General features: G+C 41.4%; 1 protein-coding gene across 1 annotated transcript in view; it reads right to left on the bottom strand.

The window, feature by feature from the left end:
• Positions 1-17,663, bottom strand: part of LOC137324915 (adhesion G-protein coupled receptor D2) — a 257,856-nt gene that overhangs the window by 105,859 nt on the left and 134,334 nt on the right. Inside the window, exon 20 of the mRNA XM_067989607.1 lies at positions 17,392-17,433. Within this exon, the coding sequence (XP_067845708.1) occupies positions 17,392-17,433 (42 nt within the window). The remainder of the gene's footprint in view (positions 1-17,391; positions 17,434-17,663) is intronic.

Genomic DNA, 17,663 nt, shown 5'->3' with positions numbered 1-17,663 from the left:
TCCCCTGTCTACTACTTTAGTTACTGCCTCAAAAAATTGCAACTAGGTTTGTTAGACATGACCTACCCTTTACAAATCCATGTTGGCTGTCTGTAATCAGCTCAAATTTCTCCAAGTGTTCAATCAATCTGTCCTTAATTATAGATTCTAATAGCTTCCCCACAATAGATGTTAGACAGACAGGTCTTTTATTCCTGGTTTCTCTCTCTCACCTTTCATAAATAATGGAGTTACATTTGTAATGTTCCAATCTAAAGGGACAATTCCTGAATCAAGGGAGCTTTGGAACATTATGGCTAAAGCATCTGCAATTTCCTCACCTTCTTCCTTTAAAACCCTAGGCTGGAAACCATCAGGTCCATTATTTTTTCTAATACTGTTTTCTTGCTTACGTTAACTTTAGTGAGTTCCAGTCCTTGATTCATTATTAGTTTCCCTGGAATGTCAGGTATATTATCCTCTTCCTCTAAGACTGACACAAAGTAATTATTCAGCAAGTCTGCCATTTCTATATTTTCATTTGCACTATTACCCTCATCTGTTTTTAAAGGCCCCACATTACCCTTGACTACCCTTTTTCTTCTAATATAATAATACATGGCAGCCCAATTCCCCGAGGAGCTTTCAACCTCTGCCCGCCCCAAAAATAGTGAAAAAAGGCAGGTGGGGAGGCCAAATTATTCTACAATAGAATAAGCAACAAATGCTTTTGTCCTTAAACTATATCATAGAATCTAATGGAATCTTATTGAGCAATATATGAATATAATGAAATCTGCCGAGGGACTATAATTCTTACTTAGATTATTTTCCATCACCGAAAAGTTTCATTTCTGAAACATAAGTTCAGTTTCAAAAGACATCATTGTTTTAAAATTGTCTTTTCAGTGTTGTTCTACTGATTGGAAATCAGATAAAGGAAATGAATAGTTTATGAGAATATTTTCTGTGCTTTTCCACTACCCCAACACATTTAGAAAATATTTTATAAACTGTGGATTTTCTAACTTATTGATTGTTGAACATTGTTATTGTAACCTTTCAATATTTTTATTCTAACGGGGTCTGGAAGTAACTGCTGGATTTCCGTGGAAGGCTTTTATTGGATTTTTTTTAAGTTCTCACCATTACATGAGATTGAGCCTAGCAAAATTAAATGATGCCTGATAATTTTACACTTGACAGGTCTATTAGGAGCTTAGAAACCAACAAGATATAGCATGTTAAAACAATGCAGAGCAAGAAAATAGCACTCGTAGAGAAAGCACCCTTTGACAGAGGAGCCCTACCCAAAATAGACGCTTCCTCCCTGCAACAGCTAAGCACTGTGATAACACACAATTGCAGATTTTTTGTTAAAATGAGGATTGTCATGTAAAGATATAACTGACAGCATACTCCGTTTAATTAAAATACATGAGATTGTTTTACACTGTCACGCTGTGCAACAAGTAATGAACCTTACATTTAGGTATGGGTTAAATAGTTTTTCTAGAGCACCGCCCTACATTTCCATTCACATTGCGTGGTGCAAGGCTGTGGTAATGAAGAAGATTTTGCATCTGAGCCACATCAAGAGAGGAAAAGCATATGTAAAAACCAATAGGAATTTTACCACACAAAACTATCAGTAAAATAACTTTAAAAAAAGAACAACTTAGACACAAATAAAAACAGCCTGAGAAATTCTGGATAATGACAAATGTGTTAAGATAATGGCTAATGGCTAACATTCATCTATAGAATTACTGATATATTCATTTTCATAGAAATGCATTTATTCATATAATGCTTGCTACTCTCTAATTTATAGAGTCCCCAAAGCTTTGTTTTCTCATGGAAAATCTAGAGCTATTTTTCATATTAATGTAAAATAGATTATTTATTGTATCAGTCTGTTTAATCAAAATAATCCAATATCAATTTTAATAACTGAACAATTTGTATCCCAATGGAGAAATACTTTTTTTTAGACTTGTTTCAACAATAATGTTGATGCAGATGATGACATTTCAGATCATGTACATAAGCAGGGGGAAGAGAAAAGGGATGACTTTTATTCACTGATCCAATCAGCAATCATTCATTCCTAATGTTCATCATGAAAACTAACAAACAATGCTGTACCACAAATGTGAAATGGTTTTTAAAACGGTAGAATTAGAAATCATAAATAAAAACAGCCGACCATGACAGGGGAGAAAAATTGAAAGTGACGCATTGGCTGTGAAAACTGAGGAGATGGCTGCTTTGGGCTTTAAGTGATCATGTGTCACACATGGCTCACAGAGGCACTCAATTTGTATGGCTTGTGTACTCGAATATTGACACAAGGCTGGAAGTTGTAGCTGAACAGATTGAAGTTGCATGCACCCAACTGAAGACTTGCCAGCAGTTAATGAACGGGAACAATAGGCTGCGCACATGTGGGTTATCTACTACAGTGAAGCAGCTTATAATACAGTATATCCTTATGATGCCATATCTGTCTGAGTTTACAAAATCAATTTATTCAACATCCATCTCACTTATGTTGCTGTCCAGAACATATTGCAGAACATATTCCTTAAAAAGAACTATTACTTTTTTATTTTGCACCCAGTGTTTTCATACATGGTCGTTTGACTCTCCAGGGTAGAGAGATAGGTGAAGGCAGACACTTATTTGAAGGGCTACTAAACTAATATCATTTCATGTTTCCGATGACTAGTATTCTAGAGTCAGGGGAGATTCTAGCCTTGGCAACAGCAATGGGTAATCCTTTTTGAGTCAGGACAATTTGAATGCATTGCACGGGATTATGTAGCCAACTAGAAAATAGATCTGTTCATCCATCAACGTACTAAGCACAGCATCAGGAAGATCCAAATTGGAACTTCAGATTCCAATTTCGAATATGAATCCAGTTCGGGATTCCATTCTTCAGATTTCCAAATCCAAAGCCTGGATTCAGATTCCATCATTAGCCCACGCTAATCTGCTACGGCTTTACCAGAAACAAAACAACTAAAGCTTCAGTTACTTCTCTGTCATAATGTGCGCCATCCACATCAGGTCAGATCCAAAGGGCAAGTATGAAAGCGGCCCAATCAATGCAATCGCACTGATCGAGATCAATTGGGATCTGACGCAGCTAATCCCTCAAGCTGATGATCGTGGCTGACGGCGAATAATATTTGCTGCACCACATGCAATTCTGCATTAGTGAATTATTAAATATTACCCAACTTCATGAATATGATGTGAATGTCTTTTGATGAAACACAAATCACACTTCAACTTTCCCATTAGCAGCGATGCAGAATTGACACATTTTGCTATTGTGGGAGGGATCAATCAGGTAAATCCCCACTTCAAGCATTGCTAATAGAACTGACATTTTTTTAGTAGGTGACATGCAGGCTGCAACTCACTGATGACATCACCTCATAATTAGTGCACTGAATGTACCCCACACTGACAATCTCATTAGGAACATAGGAAGGAACATAGGAACAGGAGTAGACTATTCAGCCCTGTGAGCCTGTTCGGTCATTCAATTAGATCATGGCTGATCTGTATCTTAACTCCATTTACCCACTCCATCTGTAGTTAGAAGCATTGGATTCTGACTCCATTGATGCAGGGTTTCTGTTGGCCTTTGCACTGTTTTCAAATAGTTTTAAGAGTTGCAGGGAGGTGAGGTTGGACTACTGAAGCCCACTTTAATGGTTGCCATAGTTTCTGAACATTCCAATAATGGCCTCAGCCAAAATCTGGCAGCTGAAAAGGGAAACAAAACTCCCCAGTAAATCATGGGTAAATGCACTACTGACCCAGAGTAAGAGGGGGTTCGATTCAACCCCTGGTATGTACTGGGGCAGAAGTTAAGGGTGCACTATTGTCCTCCAGCATTCCAAGAGTAGTAAGGGAAGAAGCAAAAGCCTTCCAGGGTTCCTGTTACTATCCAGTGATCCCCGCTAGAAGTGTCCATGCATGGATTTTGGGTGAAGACAGGATTTGGCTCATCTCTGTGAAGCTCCTACAGACAAATAACCCAACAGTCACTGTCCAGCTCACACACAAAGAATGGCCAATCAGCCAAGATACTGGAGGGTTGGAATCACACTCCAACAAGGCTCACCACTCCCAGCAGAAGAAGGGTATGGAGGAAAATCACACGGAAAACCGGAGGGGCAGAAAAATTGAACAGAAGTGTTTGATTAAAAGAATATTTAAACATGTTGCTACAAAATGCCTGTTGATACTGAGATTTGATAGTTGGATATTTTCCATCCTTTGCAACTTTGAGTAAAATAAATGTGGAGACTGTGCTCAGTTCCGATGGCTCACTGCTGATATTCACTGATACTGTAAACGGAACAGACCACAGCTGTCCAGTTAATCAAAAGTTAATATATTGAAAATATAACAAAGTAGTGATCAAAAGCAACTTTTTAAAAAATAACTTAATAAAACGGCTCCTCACAAAGGCCAAAGGCTTCGATTTTCAATGCCTAAACAACAGACAAACTGCAGTAGGCTGTTCAAAAAAAAAAACAAAAATCAGGCCAATACTTTTATATTGTAAAAATGTCTTAGACAGGTTTGAATGTAAAAGAAATCTCCGCTCCAACAGTTGTTAAACTGCACTTGTGCACTCCAGGAGAACCGGCTATCTACTGCATCAGTCCAGTAGGGTGCATTGCTACTTCAATCATATGAGATGGAACCAGAATTCACATTTTGTGTGCCCAGAAGCTGGTGGTATAATACAGCTTAATACGCCAGTGAAAAACTTTATGTCTGGCAATAGCACAGCTCACCTTTAATTATTATTTTGTTTAAATATATATGACTCACACTACATCTTTAGGTTACGCCAGGAAAAAATGTATACGTCTTTCTATGTAGAGCTGCAATGCTTCACCTAACATTTGGTGACCGAGATCTTAAATTGCTTTGGATCTACTCCTCCTGTTTCTTACAGAAAATCGTGGATGGTTCTTTATTGAAAGTATATTGGTTGGAGCAGAACTTAAAAAGGCCAAAGTGGCCTGGAATTTACCGTACTTAATGGGGTTGTCAGAATGTCGTTAAAACTGGCAAAACAACATGTGCATCTTCATAATTGAATTCATTTTTTTTTATCAGAAGTGATCATTTGTAACACTAATACATTTGTTCAAGAATTGGGTAAACATAATTTTGAAAGAAAGTGAGGTCAAGGTGCCATTGATCAGCTCTCGTAAGGTTCAAGACCAGGTCAGGTCAAAGTTTAACATGCGATCACTTCTTTCTTGGAATCGTAGAATCTTACAGCACAGAAGGAGGCCATTCGGCCCATCTTGCCTGTGCCAGCTCTTGGAAAGAGCTGTTCAATTTAGTCCACATCCCAGCTTTTTCCCCATAGCCCCGCAAATGAGTCCTCTTCAAGCACATGTCCATATTGCCTTTTGAAAGTTCCTATGGAATCTGCTTCCATCACCCTTTCAGGAAGTGTGTTCCAGATCTTAACAACCCTCTGTGTGAAAAAATTTCTCCTCATTTCCCCTCTAGTTCATTTGCCAATTATTTTAAATCTATGACCCCTGGTTACTGACCCACTACCCACTTGCCAGAGGAAACAGTTTCTCCCTGTTTGCTCTATCAAAACCCCTCATTATTTTGAATACCTCTATCAGGACTCCCCTTAACGTTCTCTCCTCTAAGGAGAACAATCCCAGCTTCTCCAATCTCTCCACATAACTGAAGTCCCTCATTCCCGGTATCATCCTGGGAAACCTCCTCTGTACCTTCTCCAAGGCCTTGACATCCTTCCTAAAGTGTGGTGTCCAGAATTGTACACAATATTCCAGTTGAAGCCTAACCAGTGATTTGTAAAGGTCTAGCATGACTTCCTTGTTTTTGTATTCAATGCCCCTTTTTACAAAGCCAAGTATTCCATACACTTTCTTAACCGCCTTATCAACTTGCCCTGCCACCTTCAAAGATTTGTGAATATGCACCCCCTGGTCCCTCTGCTCTTGCACCCCCCTCAAAACAGTACCATTTAGATTTAACTGCCTCTCCATGTTGTTCCTCCCAAAGTGCATTTCAGAGCTAGAACCACAATGTTCCATTAAAGGCAATGAGAGTTCTTTTTGCTACTGAAATGTAGAAATGGTAACTGTATAGTTTATATATATATAAATGTACGGTAATATTGCTATGTACACAAGTATAGAGCACAGTACAACAAGTATAAGGCTAGTTTTGTATGGTAGCCGATGATGAGCTTCAACATTTTAAAAGGGGCCTGTACTTTGTGCCCCATTGTTCCTCAGGAGTGCTCTGAATTTCCCATGCTATCTAACTTCCATTTTACAATGAACATGCAACCAGTTTGTTTGTGTATACGGCTGCATGTAGTCCATAGAGTGGAACCCCTGAATCTCAATGAAATCAGAGGTATTGCATTGTCTATAGAACACTTCTACAAAATTCATTAAGTCCCATTTCTGCCACTCCACCTGATTTTGCTGGGCTTCATTGTGGAAGCACCATCACAAGGACTGTAGTGCAAGTAGGGATTGGTAATCATGCGGCCTTGCAAGAATTGTCACATCCCATGCACAAATACATTAAAAAAAGGAACTCCATCAAAAATCTATTGTGTGCAAACCACACAGAACTAGACTGTTTGTGTGCAGAATATCATTGTAAGGTGCTGTGACTATAGATTGTCCAGAAACCAGTTGCAGTGAAATTGAGACAATGGGCATGATTTTTACCTGGAGCCAGGAAGAGAGCGGGCCCGAAACCCAGAAGTAATGTTGGCGGATCGGAATGTGTGATCTTGACCTAATTGAATGATTACAATTTTACTTCTGGGTTTCCCGCATGACAGACAGCCAGATTGACAGGCTGGCTGCCTATCGGGCGGGAAAACAGCCAGGGAGCAGATGCCAGGTAAGTCTAACATCGTTGAGGGGGGGTGGTCAGTCATCAGGGTGGGGTGGGGGGGTGTCATCGTGGGGGGGTGCGGTCAGACATCGGGACTGGAGACTTTGAGGATGGTCAGAGACATCGCGGGGAGGGATGGACATCGGGGTGGGGGGGGTCAGACATCGGGACTGGAGACATTGGGGGATGGTCAGAGACATCGCGAGGAGGGACGGACATGGGGGGGGGTGTCTTGGACATCGGGGGGTTCGGCCGATCGCGGCAGATAAGCTTGTTGGGCCTGGAGGAAACATTTCTGCTCCTCATGGCCCACAATAAAGGCAATTTACCTGATGAACTAGCCCTTCTTACCTCCTTTTACTTAGCAAGATTCATGAGCCCCAGCAAAGCTGTCCTGGAGGCGTTAAATTTAAACCTGAATTATATTCAAGTAAAAAAACGCTACTTAACGTATCTAAACGACGTTAGGTTCCCCGTTAAATATCCGCCCATGCGTGCATTCGAACACACCTACGTTAACCCCGGAGGTGGGGTGCGTTGGAGCCAGATTGCGGTCGCAATCGCAAAACCTACTATTTTCACCTCCCACCATTCTTGGGGGTTAATATTCCCACCAATTTCTCCACCCTGGTTTTGTCCCATAATCTTTTGCAGGCTACATTTTCCATCCATTGACTATGAACGGGCAAGAAAATCTAACAAGTCACTACATACGTTAAAGTAAAGATGTCACTGGCATACCAGACAAAGTTATCGATTTGTGCAAACCCACCTCTTCAATCACTGGATCCTGAGGGTAATGAATTTCATAACAAGAAATATTAAATATTGAAACAGTGACCCAATAATGTGATGTTTATAACTTATTTATGGGCTTATATGTACATGATTTGGTTCTCATAATTCAATAGTCAAGTAGAAGTTCCATCAACAAAGTGCATTACATACATTAAGAAAATGATGCAATGCATATCCATCAACAGAACACACAAGTATCAAATGTAATGGTGGAGATTACACTAACACAACGTGAACAATGTACATTTTGCTCCTAAAACAGTTGACTGCATGAAAGGTTGTCTATTAATAAGTATGCAACATGAAGAAAATTGAAATATCACAATCCATGCAACTATCAGGTGTAGTATTAAGTCTCAGTACCCATCCGTTTTCTGTTATATAGCCAACAACGAACTATGTGTGCAAACCACACTACACAACGAGCATAATCTTTGCCAAATATTAAAACGTACATGAAGAGATTAATTAATTTCCTTCTCACAAAATAAAGCAGAATGCTGCACGTTTCTTTTTAAATAATTGAGAATTCAGATTGTACCATTGACTGTAATGTGACTATATAAAGTTTACTACTTCACATCAAAATGGATCAGGATTGAATTTCTCTCATCATTCCTCCTTTTGTCTCACGCTATTATCAATTCTTTCAGTTAACCATCTCTTGTTCTCCACCTAACCACTTTACAGTTCATTCTTTTTCTTTCGTGTATATATTTTTTTCTTTCTTCCCCCTTTCCCTCGCTCTGTTCCTTTTTAAAAGCTGCTCATCTTCTGATTTTGATGAACAGCTATGCCTAAAACGTTAATAGTTTTCTTTCTTTACAGATGCTGCCTGATTTGCTGAGTATTTCCAGCACTTTCCGTGGGGAATTTTTTTTTTAAAAACAGCTCATTTTTATTGAAGTACTGCATGGTCATTTTTTTTGGATTGATTAGATCTTCTGCCACAAAGGCATTGTTTGTCAGCTACTTTTATCTCGGTTATTTATGCTTATCTAATCCACCCAGATATTTGATTTCTATGATATACAAGGAACGGCTACCAGAAAGGAAACAATTGCAGCTGTAAGTGACATCATTCTCTCCTTACAAACAGAATGGACCTTTATGACCTTATCACTCATTATGTGAGTATACAACACAGCATTTCCGCTGCCTTGTTCAACAAGCCAACAAAGTTTGAAACTTCAGCAAACGAAGTTCATTAGGCAAGGTATCCTAAGGAAAACATGCCAACATGTTTTGGCTCCCTTTGAAATGCTCTGCTATGAAGGAATAAGGTAGCAAACATACCATCCACCTGGAATATACATATATCCAACAATATAGATAGGACCATGCGTACAGTACTTACATGAACATTGCTCCTTAGATCATGCATACAGATCCTACAGGGTATGAAAGAGATGTATAGAATTCCCATGGAGGGTAAGCCATTTATAGTGTTGCTGCACCTATGCTAAATGCTAGACAAGCAAATATTGGCTTGTCCCCCATCAGCCTAGCTTGTCCCATATCCAGAGCTCTGCAATGATGAGCCCAGCTAAGTGCACAGTTTACAAGATACAGGTGTTAAGACTGAGATATGCTTCAGCCTTAATAATATTAGATGTCAATTAAATGTCAGCTGCTGTACGATGTATGTAATAAAAAAAGGCACAGAAATATGCGTGAAAAGAGTAATGCGTCAAAAAAAATTACACCCTGACTGGCTCTTAATCAAGTTAAAAAGTTAACAACATCAACTGAACACATGGGGGTGGATTTTCAACTTGCCTCCCAGACGTAAAACCAACATTTGGGATCAGCCACCCATTATAGAAACCTGCTGATGTCCATTTCCTGTTTTGATGCCCATCTGAACCGCCAGTTTCAGGCCAGGGAGCAGCATGTTAAGATCTGCCTCATGGCTTCTTTGCAAATCTGCAGTAGTAATATTACAATTACCATTGTTATCCATCTTCCTTCACTCAACACTTCAGCACAGAAATCCACAAACGACTACAAGAACAGGAGGTCAAAACTGTAGCATCAAAATCTGTTTCTAATGAGCATATTTTAATCATTACCACTGGTGACAGGTATTTTATATGAGTTCGTGATTTCCATACACTACGGAAATTTCCTTTCTTGACTCCTTATCTCACACAGCTTCCAGACCATTACCGAAAACAGCAATACTAACTAATGTAGGAATCAAAATTACTATTTTTCTGAAAAATGGGAGAAACATCTGTTTTTTGTCAAAATGAAGGCACCACTAATAAATCACGAATGAAGTTCTTGAAATGTAATTCCCAAAAATGTGATTTTGTTAGTGATAACAAAAAAAGAGACAATCAACCATAATACACCTGCAATAAAGATCCTTAAACACTTCTCAAAGTGCAATGTGCAACACTTGTAGAAAATAGTTCAACATCAGTCGAGAAAATCCTGATTTACCCACAAGGTACAGCATGTAGTCTGGTTCATAGTGACAGGTCTGACTTTCTTACTCAAGAATGATTAGGAGCAAAGTAGAGATAGATATTAATGTTTAACACTAGTAACAGTTTATAAATAGTAGCCTGATCAATATACAGCCTTATTTTCAGATTTTTTTTTGTTACAGAATTTAATTTGTAAGAAAATAAAAGCGCAATGTAAAACCTTCATCTGCATATTATATAATTAATGATGGTAACTTTAGGAACCTATAACACAGCTGTAAATTTAAAAACATGCAAAATCCTAAATCTTGGTACCATATCCTTAGAAAAATTCTCGTTTGCTGTTGCCCTATTTATTAAATGGGCGTTCTTTGCCATTCATTTTAACTTTCCTGCAGTAAATCTCTACCTGTTGTGCACATGATGCACAATATGGAGATCAGCATAAGGTGTCAGCTGTGGCTCACTGGTAGCACTCTCACCTCTGAATCAGAAGGTTGTTGGTTCCAGTCCCACTCCAGAGACTTGAGCACAAAATCTAGGCTGACACTCCAGTGCAGTACCGAGGGTGTGCTGCACTGTCGGAGCTGCCGTCATTTGGGTGAGACATTATACTGAGACATCTGCCCTCTCAGGTGGACATTAAAGATCCAATGGCACTATGTCAAAGAACAGCAGGGGAGTTCTCCCTGGTGTTGTGGCCAATATTTATCCCTCAACCGGCATTACTAAATACAGATCACCTGGTCATTATCACATTGTCCTGCGCAAATTGGCTGCTGCATTTCCTACATTACAACAGTGATTACACTTCAAAAATTCTTAATTGGCTGGATGTTCTGCGGTCATGAAAGGCGCTATATAAATGCAAGTCTTTCTTTTTTCTTTTATCTGATCACCATGTTCAAAATATCAAAAATGTTGTGACTGGGAGAATGTATAGAAAAGGGAATGAAGTTTCGATAGGACACCAAAGGTTTGCAGCTCTCTGTGAATGATATTTAACATTTCCACATTCATGTGACAACTCTAATTTCTAAGTCATTTTCAAAGATAATGTATCAGAAAATACAAGCCACCATCAGGAACTGTAATCAAGAACACATCTTCAAGTATCAATCTATAGTTTTGTGTTGGTTACACCAGTACTATTACAATGTAAAGTTTTTGAAGTTAAGTGTGATAAGATCCCTAATTAGATTAACCTAATTACATTCAGTTTCAACGATCCAGAGTTTGAAGCCTTAAGGTATAAATGTGAAACTTGGCCATACCAAAGACTTATCAAGTAAATTCAATCAACAGAGTGAGTAACATGTGAGAAATAATTCAGAGATTGTTGGCCTGAGCAAAAGTATCACAAGACAATTACAGTGTGTCTTGATGTGAGGAAACCATTTCTAGAAACATTAAATCAAAAGCAAAATATGCTGATGCTGGAAATCTGAAATAAAAACAGAAAATGCTGGAGAAGCTGAGCAAGTCTGGCAGCATCTGTGGAGAGTTAACGTTTCAGGTTGTTTCATTTTCTGTTTTTATTTCAGATTTCCAGGAGCAGGAGTGCTTCTCCCGGACCCCCAAAGATAAGCTCTTTACACACCCCGCGATCGGACCCCGCAATGTCCGATTCCCCCAACACCCTCCCTCCAACTGTTCACTGCCCTCAATCTCCGACTTCTCACCCTCCCGTGATCTCCGACTCTCCCCACACCTCCCCCATGATCTCCGACTGCTCACCCCCCCTCGATCTCTGACTCCCACATCCCCGAAATCTCCAACTGCTCACTCCTCCACGATCTCCGACTCCCCCACCCCCTCTCGATCTCCGACTCCCCCACCTCCCTCTCGATCTCCGACTCCCCCACCTCCCTCTCGATCTCCGACTCCCCCACTCCCTCCGCGATCTCCGACTCCCCCACTCCCTCCGCGATCTCCGACTCCCCCACCCCCTCCGCGATCTCCGACTCCCCCAGCCCCTCGCGATCTCCGACTGCTCAGCCCCTCCGCGATCACCGACTCCCCCACCCCCTCCGCGATCTCCGGCTGCTCAGCCCCTCCGCGATCTCCGACTCCCCCACCCCCTCCGCGATCTCCGACTCCCCCACCCCCTCCGCGATCTCCGATTCCCCCACCCCCTCCGCGATCTCCGACTCCCCCACCCCCTCCGCGATCTCCGACTCCCCCACCCCTTCCGCGATCTCCGACTCCCCCACCCCTTCCGCGATCTCCGACTGCTCAGCCCCTCCGCGATCTCAGACTCCCTCACCCCCTCCGCGATCTCCGACTCCCCCACCCCCTCCGCGATCTCCGACTCCCCCACCCCCTCCGCGATCTCCGACAGCTCAGCCCCTCCGCGATCTCCAACAGCTCAGCCCCTCCGCGATCTCCGACTGCTTATTCCCCCATGATCTCCGATTCCCCCCCTCCCCGTGATCTCTGACTGCTCACCCCCTCGTGATCTCTGACTGCTCACCCCCTCGTGGTCTCTGACTGCTCACCCCCTCGTGATCTCTGACTGCTCACCCCCTCGTGATCTCTGACTGCTCACCCCCTCGTGATCTCTGACTGCTCACCCCCTCGTGGTCTCTGACTGCTCACCCCCTCGTGATCTCTGACTGCTCACCCCCTCGTGATCTCTGACTGCTCACCCCTGCGCGATCTCTGACTGCTCACCCCCTCATGATCTCTGACTGCTCACCCCTGCGCGATCTCTGACTGCTCACCCCCTCGTGATCTCTGACTGCTCACCCCCTCATGATCTCTGACTGCTCACCCCCTCGTGATCTCTGACTGCTCACCCCTGCGCGATCTCTGACTGCTCACCCCCTCGTGATCTCTGACTGCTCACCCCTGCGCGATCTCTGACTGCTCACCCCTGCGCGATCTCCGACGTCCCCCCCATGATTTCTGACTTCCCGCACCCTGTGATCGGACCCCCCGATTCAAAACTCGAAGACCCCAATCGCTCCCCAGCTGCATTCCCGCCTGATAGGCAACCAGACTGTCAATCTGGATGGCTGTTGGACACAAAACCTGTTGAAAAAGTTTTAAAGACATCTTACTGTCAAAATTGTCACGACGTGCAGGAGACCTTTACTTCCAGATTTCACATCCACAAATCCACCCTCCCATTCTCTTCCCGGCTCCAAGTGAATAACAAGGCCTAAATTTCGAATGTAAACGCACCCTTGATTTAAAAGTTATGCAGTGTACCATTTTTACATAAGAGTTCAGATTAATTCTTTGGCGTTGCTGTGGGCTTCCAAAGTAAAAGGTCAGAGCAGCTAACAGGAAAATGTACTTGCTTTGCCCTTCAAAATGCTATTCAAATTACTGTAAAAAGGCACCAAATAAAGTGTAAAACAAAATCAGAATTTTCTGGGGGGAGGAGCTGTCTCCAAATCCTCTGAACATGGAGATCTTTCATCTTTGGTCCTCATATTCTCTTCAAAAGTGTCTAAATCCACCATTCTTAGTTGACTTTCTAAAGTTGGGTAATATAACTGTCAATTTGCTAATTGGCATAATCAACCTATTTTATTACTCTTATGTTTTGTTGTCCTCCTTACTTAACCCTTGCCCTGAGTATTTCGCATGATCCATTTGTGGCCAACAGAATGGATCTATGAACTGTTCCTAGGCATGCGTGATGCATTGGAAATTTCCCCTTCATAATGCTCACTAAAACAACAGCTTGCATTTATATAGCGGTTTTAATGTGGGAAACTGTCCCAAGGCGCTTCACAGGCGCATAATAAGACAAAAAAAAGAAGTGGAAAGACGGAGAGGTTTAGGAAGGGAATTCCAGAGCTTAGGATGGCTGAAAGCACAGCTGCCAATGGTGGGGCGAAGGGAGTTGGGGGATGTACAAGAGACCAGAGTTGGAAGAGCACAGAGATCTTGGAGGATTGTAGGACTGAAGGAGATTACAGAGCTAGCAAAGGGCCGGGCCATGGAGGGATTTGAACATGAGGATGAGAATTTTAAAATGAAGGCATTGGTTGACTGGGAGCCAATGTAGATCAGCAAGCACAGGGGTGATGGGTGAACGGTACTAGGTGCAGGATTAGAACATGGGCAGCGGAGTTTTGAATGAGCTCAAGTTTATGGAGGGTGGAAGATGGAGGCCGGCCAGGAGAACATTGGAATAGTCGAGTCTAAAGGTAACAAAAACATGGATGAGGGTTTTCAGCTGAGGCAGGGGCAGAAATGGGCAATGTTACGGAGGTGGAAGTAGACCATCTTGATGATGAACAGGATATGAGATTGGAAGCTCCGCTCAATATCAAGTAAGAGGCTGAGGTTGACAACTGTCTGGTTCAGCCTGAGACAGTGGCCTGGGAGGCTCAATCGGTGGCTAAGGAATGGTGTTTGTGGCAGGGCCGAAGACAATGACTTCTATCTTCCCAATGATTAATTGGAGGAAATTGCGTTTCATCCAGGACTGCATGTCGGACAAGCAATTTGACAACAGAGAGGCAGTGAAAGGGTCGAATTAGGTGGTGGTGAGTACATCTGGGTGTCATCAGCATACATGTGGAACCTGACGTCATGTCTTCGGATGGTGCCACTGAGATCAGCAAATAGATGAGAAATAGGAGGGGACCAAGGATAGATCAATGGGGGACTCCGGAGGTAACAGCACCGGGGCGAGATACCTGGTCTGACATAGGCTAAAATACTCACCTTTCGATTTGACTGTGGAGCTGCAGAAAGCAACACAACTTCCTCAAGTAACATTAACAAGGCCATAAACAAGCAAAAATCATTTGGCCAACAATGACTGATTTCTGGGAAGGGGAAGAGCAGTGCTGAACATGGCCAATTAGTCCATTAGCACACCTTCTACTGACATTGCACCACTTTTACTTGCATCTACTTTTTAGCTAAAATTAGCAAAGACAAGATTTTGGGCCTTGTGATGACATATAAAAATATTCAGCCTCTAAACAAATATTAATACAGCAGAGAGCAATTTCAGGGGTGAGAAGTAATTTTAAAATTGAGATGGTGTTTACAAACCACTCGAGCTTCACCCTCGTGACGTCATTTGGGCCCCTCAATCAGATTACAGGCTTGTAATCACTCTCTGCTATTCATTCATTCTGCATGTTGCCCACTGTTGTTAAAACCATAAATTCCTGCAGTTCGCACCTCAACCTTTGCCCTAAATTGCTTAAACTCACGCTCATCAATATTTATATGCAGCCAGCTGCCCTTGTAAATGACCAATGTTCTGACCAGTCTTGTTAACAATTTCCATGGCTAACGCACTACATTCCCGGGAGAGCAATCAATTCTCATGAGAAACTCATTTCTATAATGAATGTCTGCCACATACTTTATTTAAAGAGACTATAACATGTGCATTGATATCATATCACACTTGTACCTACATGTCAGGGGCGATGAGAGATTTGTCCCTGTTAATAGGACACAGAACCTCATCTCAATGTCTTCAAACTACCGCAGCACTCCAGGGATATGATTGTCAGTGTGATTTTAACCATTTGAAGACTAAGCAATGTTCACCATGAAAGAGAAATGATAGCAGAGTTTAGACCTGTAATTGCCCACCCCGGTTTTCTACCCATGGTTCTGTATAAAGGGTCGGCTAACAGACACTCACTGAATTTGTGTACAAGTGAGCATCACTAAGTGACCACTCTCCCCCCCCCCGCCCCACCTCTTTCCCATGTGGCAAACGAGGAAAACCGTTCCAGAACTTTCAAACTACTGCAGCAAATCGCATCAAACTTTTATTGGAACATTTGCAAACCTGTATTTGCTTTTCCATGAAGCTCTCTGTTCTCCAGCAGTGTCATGTTAACAAGAAGTGCTCCAATACTACATTTCCACTCAGTTGTACATCCAATAGTAATGCAATCCTCATTTACTAAGTGAAAAATGAATACTAATTTTATACCGTATATTTATAATCACATTTATTCTCGAGTCATCTTTATTGAATTTACAGTGTTTATTTAATAACTCTGTTTTTAAACTTATGGTCATGGAACATATTATAAATCCAATTTAGCTGTTTGTTCCAGCTAACTGATTTTGTTCCTCTGTAAGAATATCTATTTATTTTCAAGTTTTGGTGTTTCAATGCTTTCAGTGTTTCAATCGAATAGAACTGGATGCTTATCCATTCTTGTGGATATTCTTCTCAGAGTCCGTCCATTCATTCAAGAGTCAGCTCAATAGAGCTATGCTAGAAGGAAGCTACATTTGACACACATGAAGAATAGTTTTTACTGGTTGAGAGAGAATAACCTTCAATGACAAATTAAGCAATAACGCCCGTGTGCTGTACTGGGAAATTGAGGATAGGCTGGACAATTGAAGGATGAGGCCGCAGGTCTTGTCCTTCAATCGCCTGGTTTATGCTCAATTCTTTGCTTCTTCACTTGTACAAATATGGTCTTGCTATTCGGTCATGGCCTCAATATATTGAAGACACTGATGAGCAAACTGATCAATTTTCTTGTGGCACCACTTTCACCGTAGCTCATCCTCTATCGGGATTGAAACCATGGTTTCGAACCAACTGGAATATGGAATTGACCATAGGTATAATTAAAAAAACATTGTAGTCTTGCAATTTGATCTTATAATGCAAATTTACTAAATTACTGCTGATTGATATCTTCTACATATAGTCAAAGCAATTACTAGAGGGTTTTAAGTGGAAACTAAATAAAATATGAAACAAATGCTATTCTAATGCATTACAAAAACCATTAGCAATCAGTTGTATGGATCAGCTGTTTTTCCAGAAAATTGATCTGAAGATGGTCAACATAGATATACAGAAAATAACAAAACCTCATGAGAATTTAAATAATAATTTTATACTTTTTATATTTTTCTGCAATACGCTGCTCTGCAAGATCTTCCACCTTAGTACTTAGTCTTTCAGTCCTAATCTAAAGAGCTCATCCATCACGCTAAGAAAAGTTCTAAATCTTAAATAGCCATCACTCTGTAAACTTAAGTTGCTTGAAAAATAAAAAGGTCTTTGAAATATTAGTAAGTGACTGTGAGAAATGTATCCTTTTCTGTCTGGTTGTCAGTGTTTAATGGTAAACCAGAATGCATATGGGGCAGTCCATGCATGAAGGGCAGTAGGACACTCATGCGAAGAGCTGCTCTGTCCCTCTGTGAGATCAGAAGCCTGTCACTTCTCTCCTCCAGACTGTCAGCCTTGAGACACTATAACTAGCCTTACCTCTGTGTTGTACACTCCATATATCAGGAAGATGAAGAGACCCTATAAAGACAAAAGGAGGGGAAAAAGCTGTTAACTGTAATCATTTTTTTCACTCGCAATTCTGAAACAAAGTTTCCTGAGAACAAGCACAAAGAGGCTTTTGCAACCGACAAGGTCAATTTTTATTTTTCAATTTCATGAACCACAGCTCAAGTACCCACCGCAGAGAAAAACAGCTCTTTACAAATCGCTCTTACCCAACTGAATAGTAATCAAGGTTATCGGGACAA

Source organism: Heptranchias perlo, chromosome 9, assembly GCF_035084215.1.
Source record: "Heptranchias perlo isolate sHepPer1 chromosome 9, sHepPer1.hap1, whole genome shotgun sequence".
NCBI classification, from domain to species: Eukaryota; Metazoa; Chordata; class Chondrichthyes; order Hexanchiformes; family Hexanchidae; genus Heptranchias; species Heptranchias perlo.
Note: the sequence above shows the minus strand (reverse complement) of the source record. Positions and strands in the feature narration are given on the sequence as shown.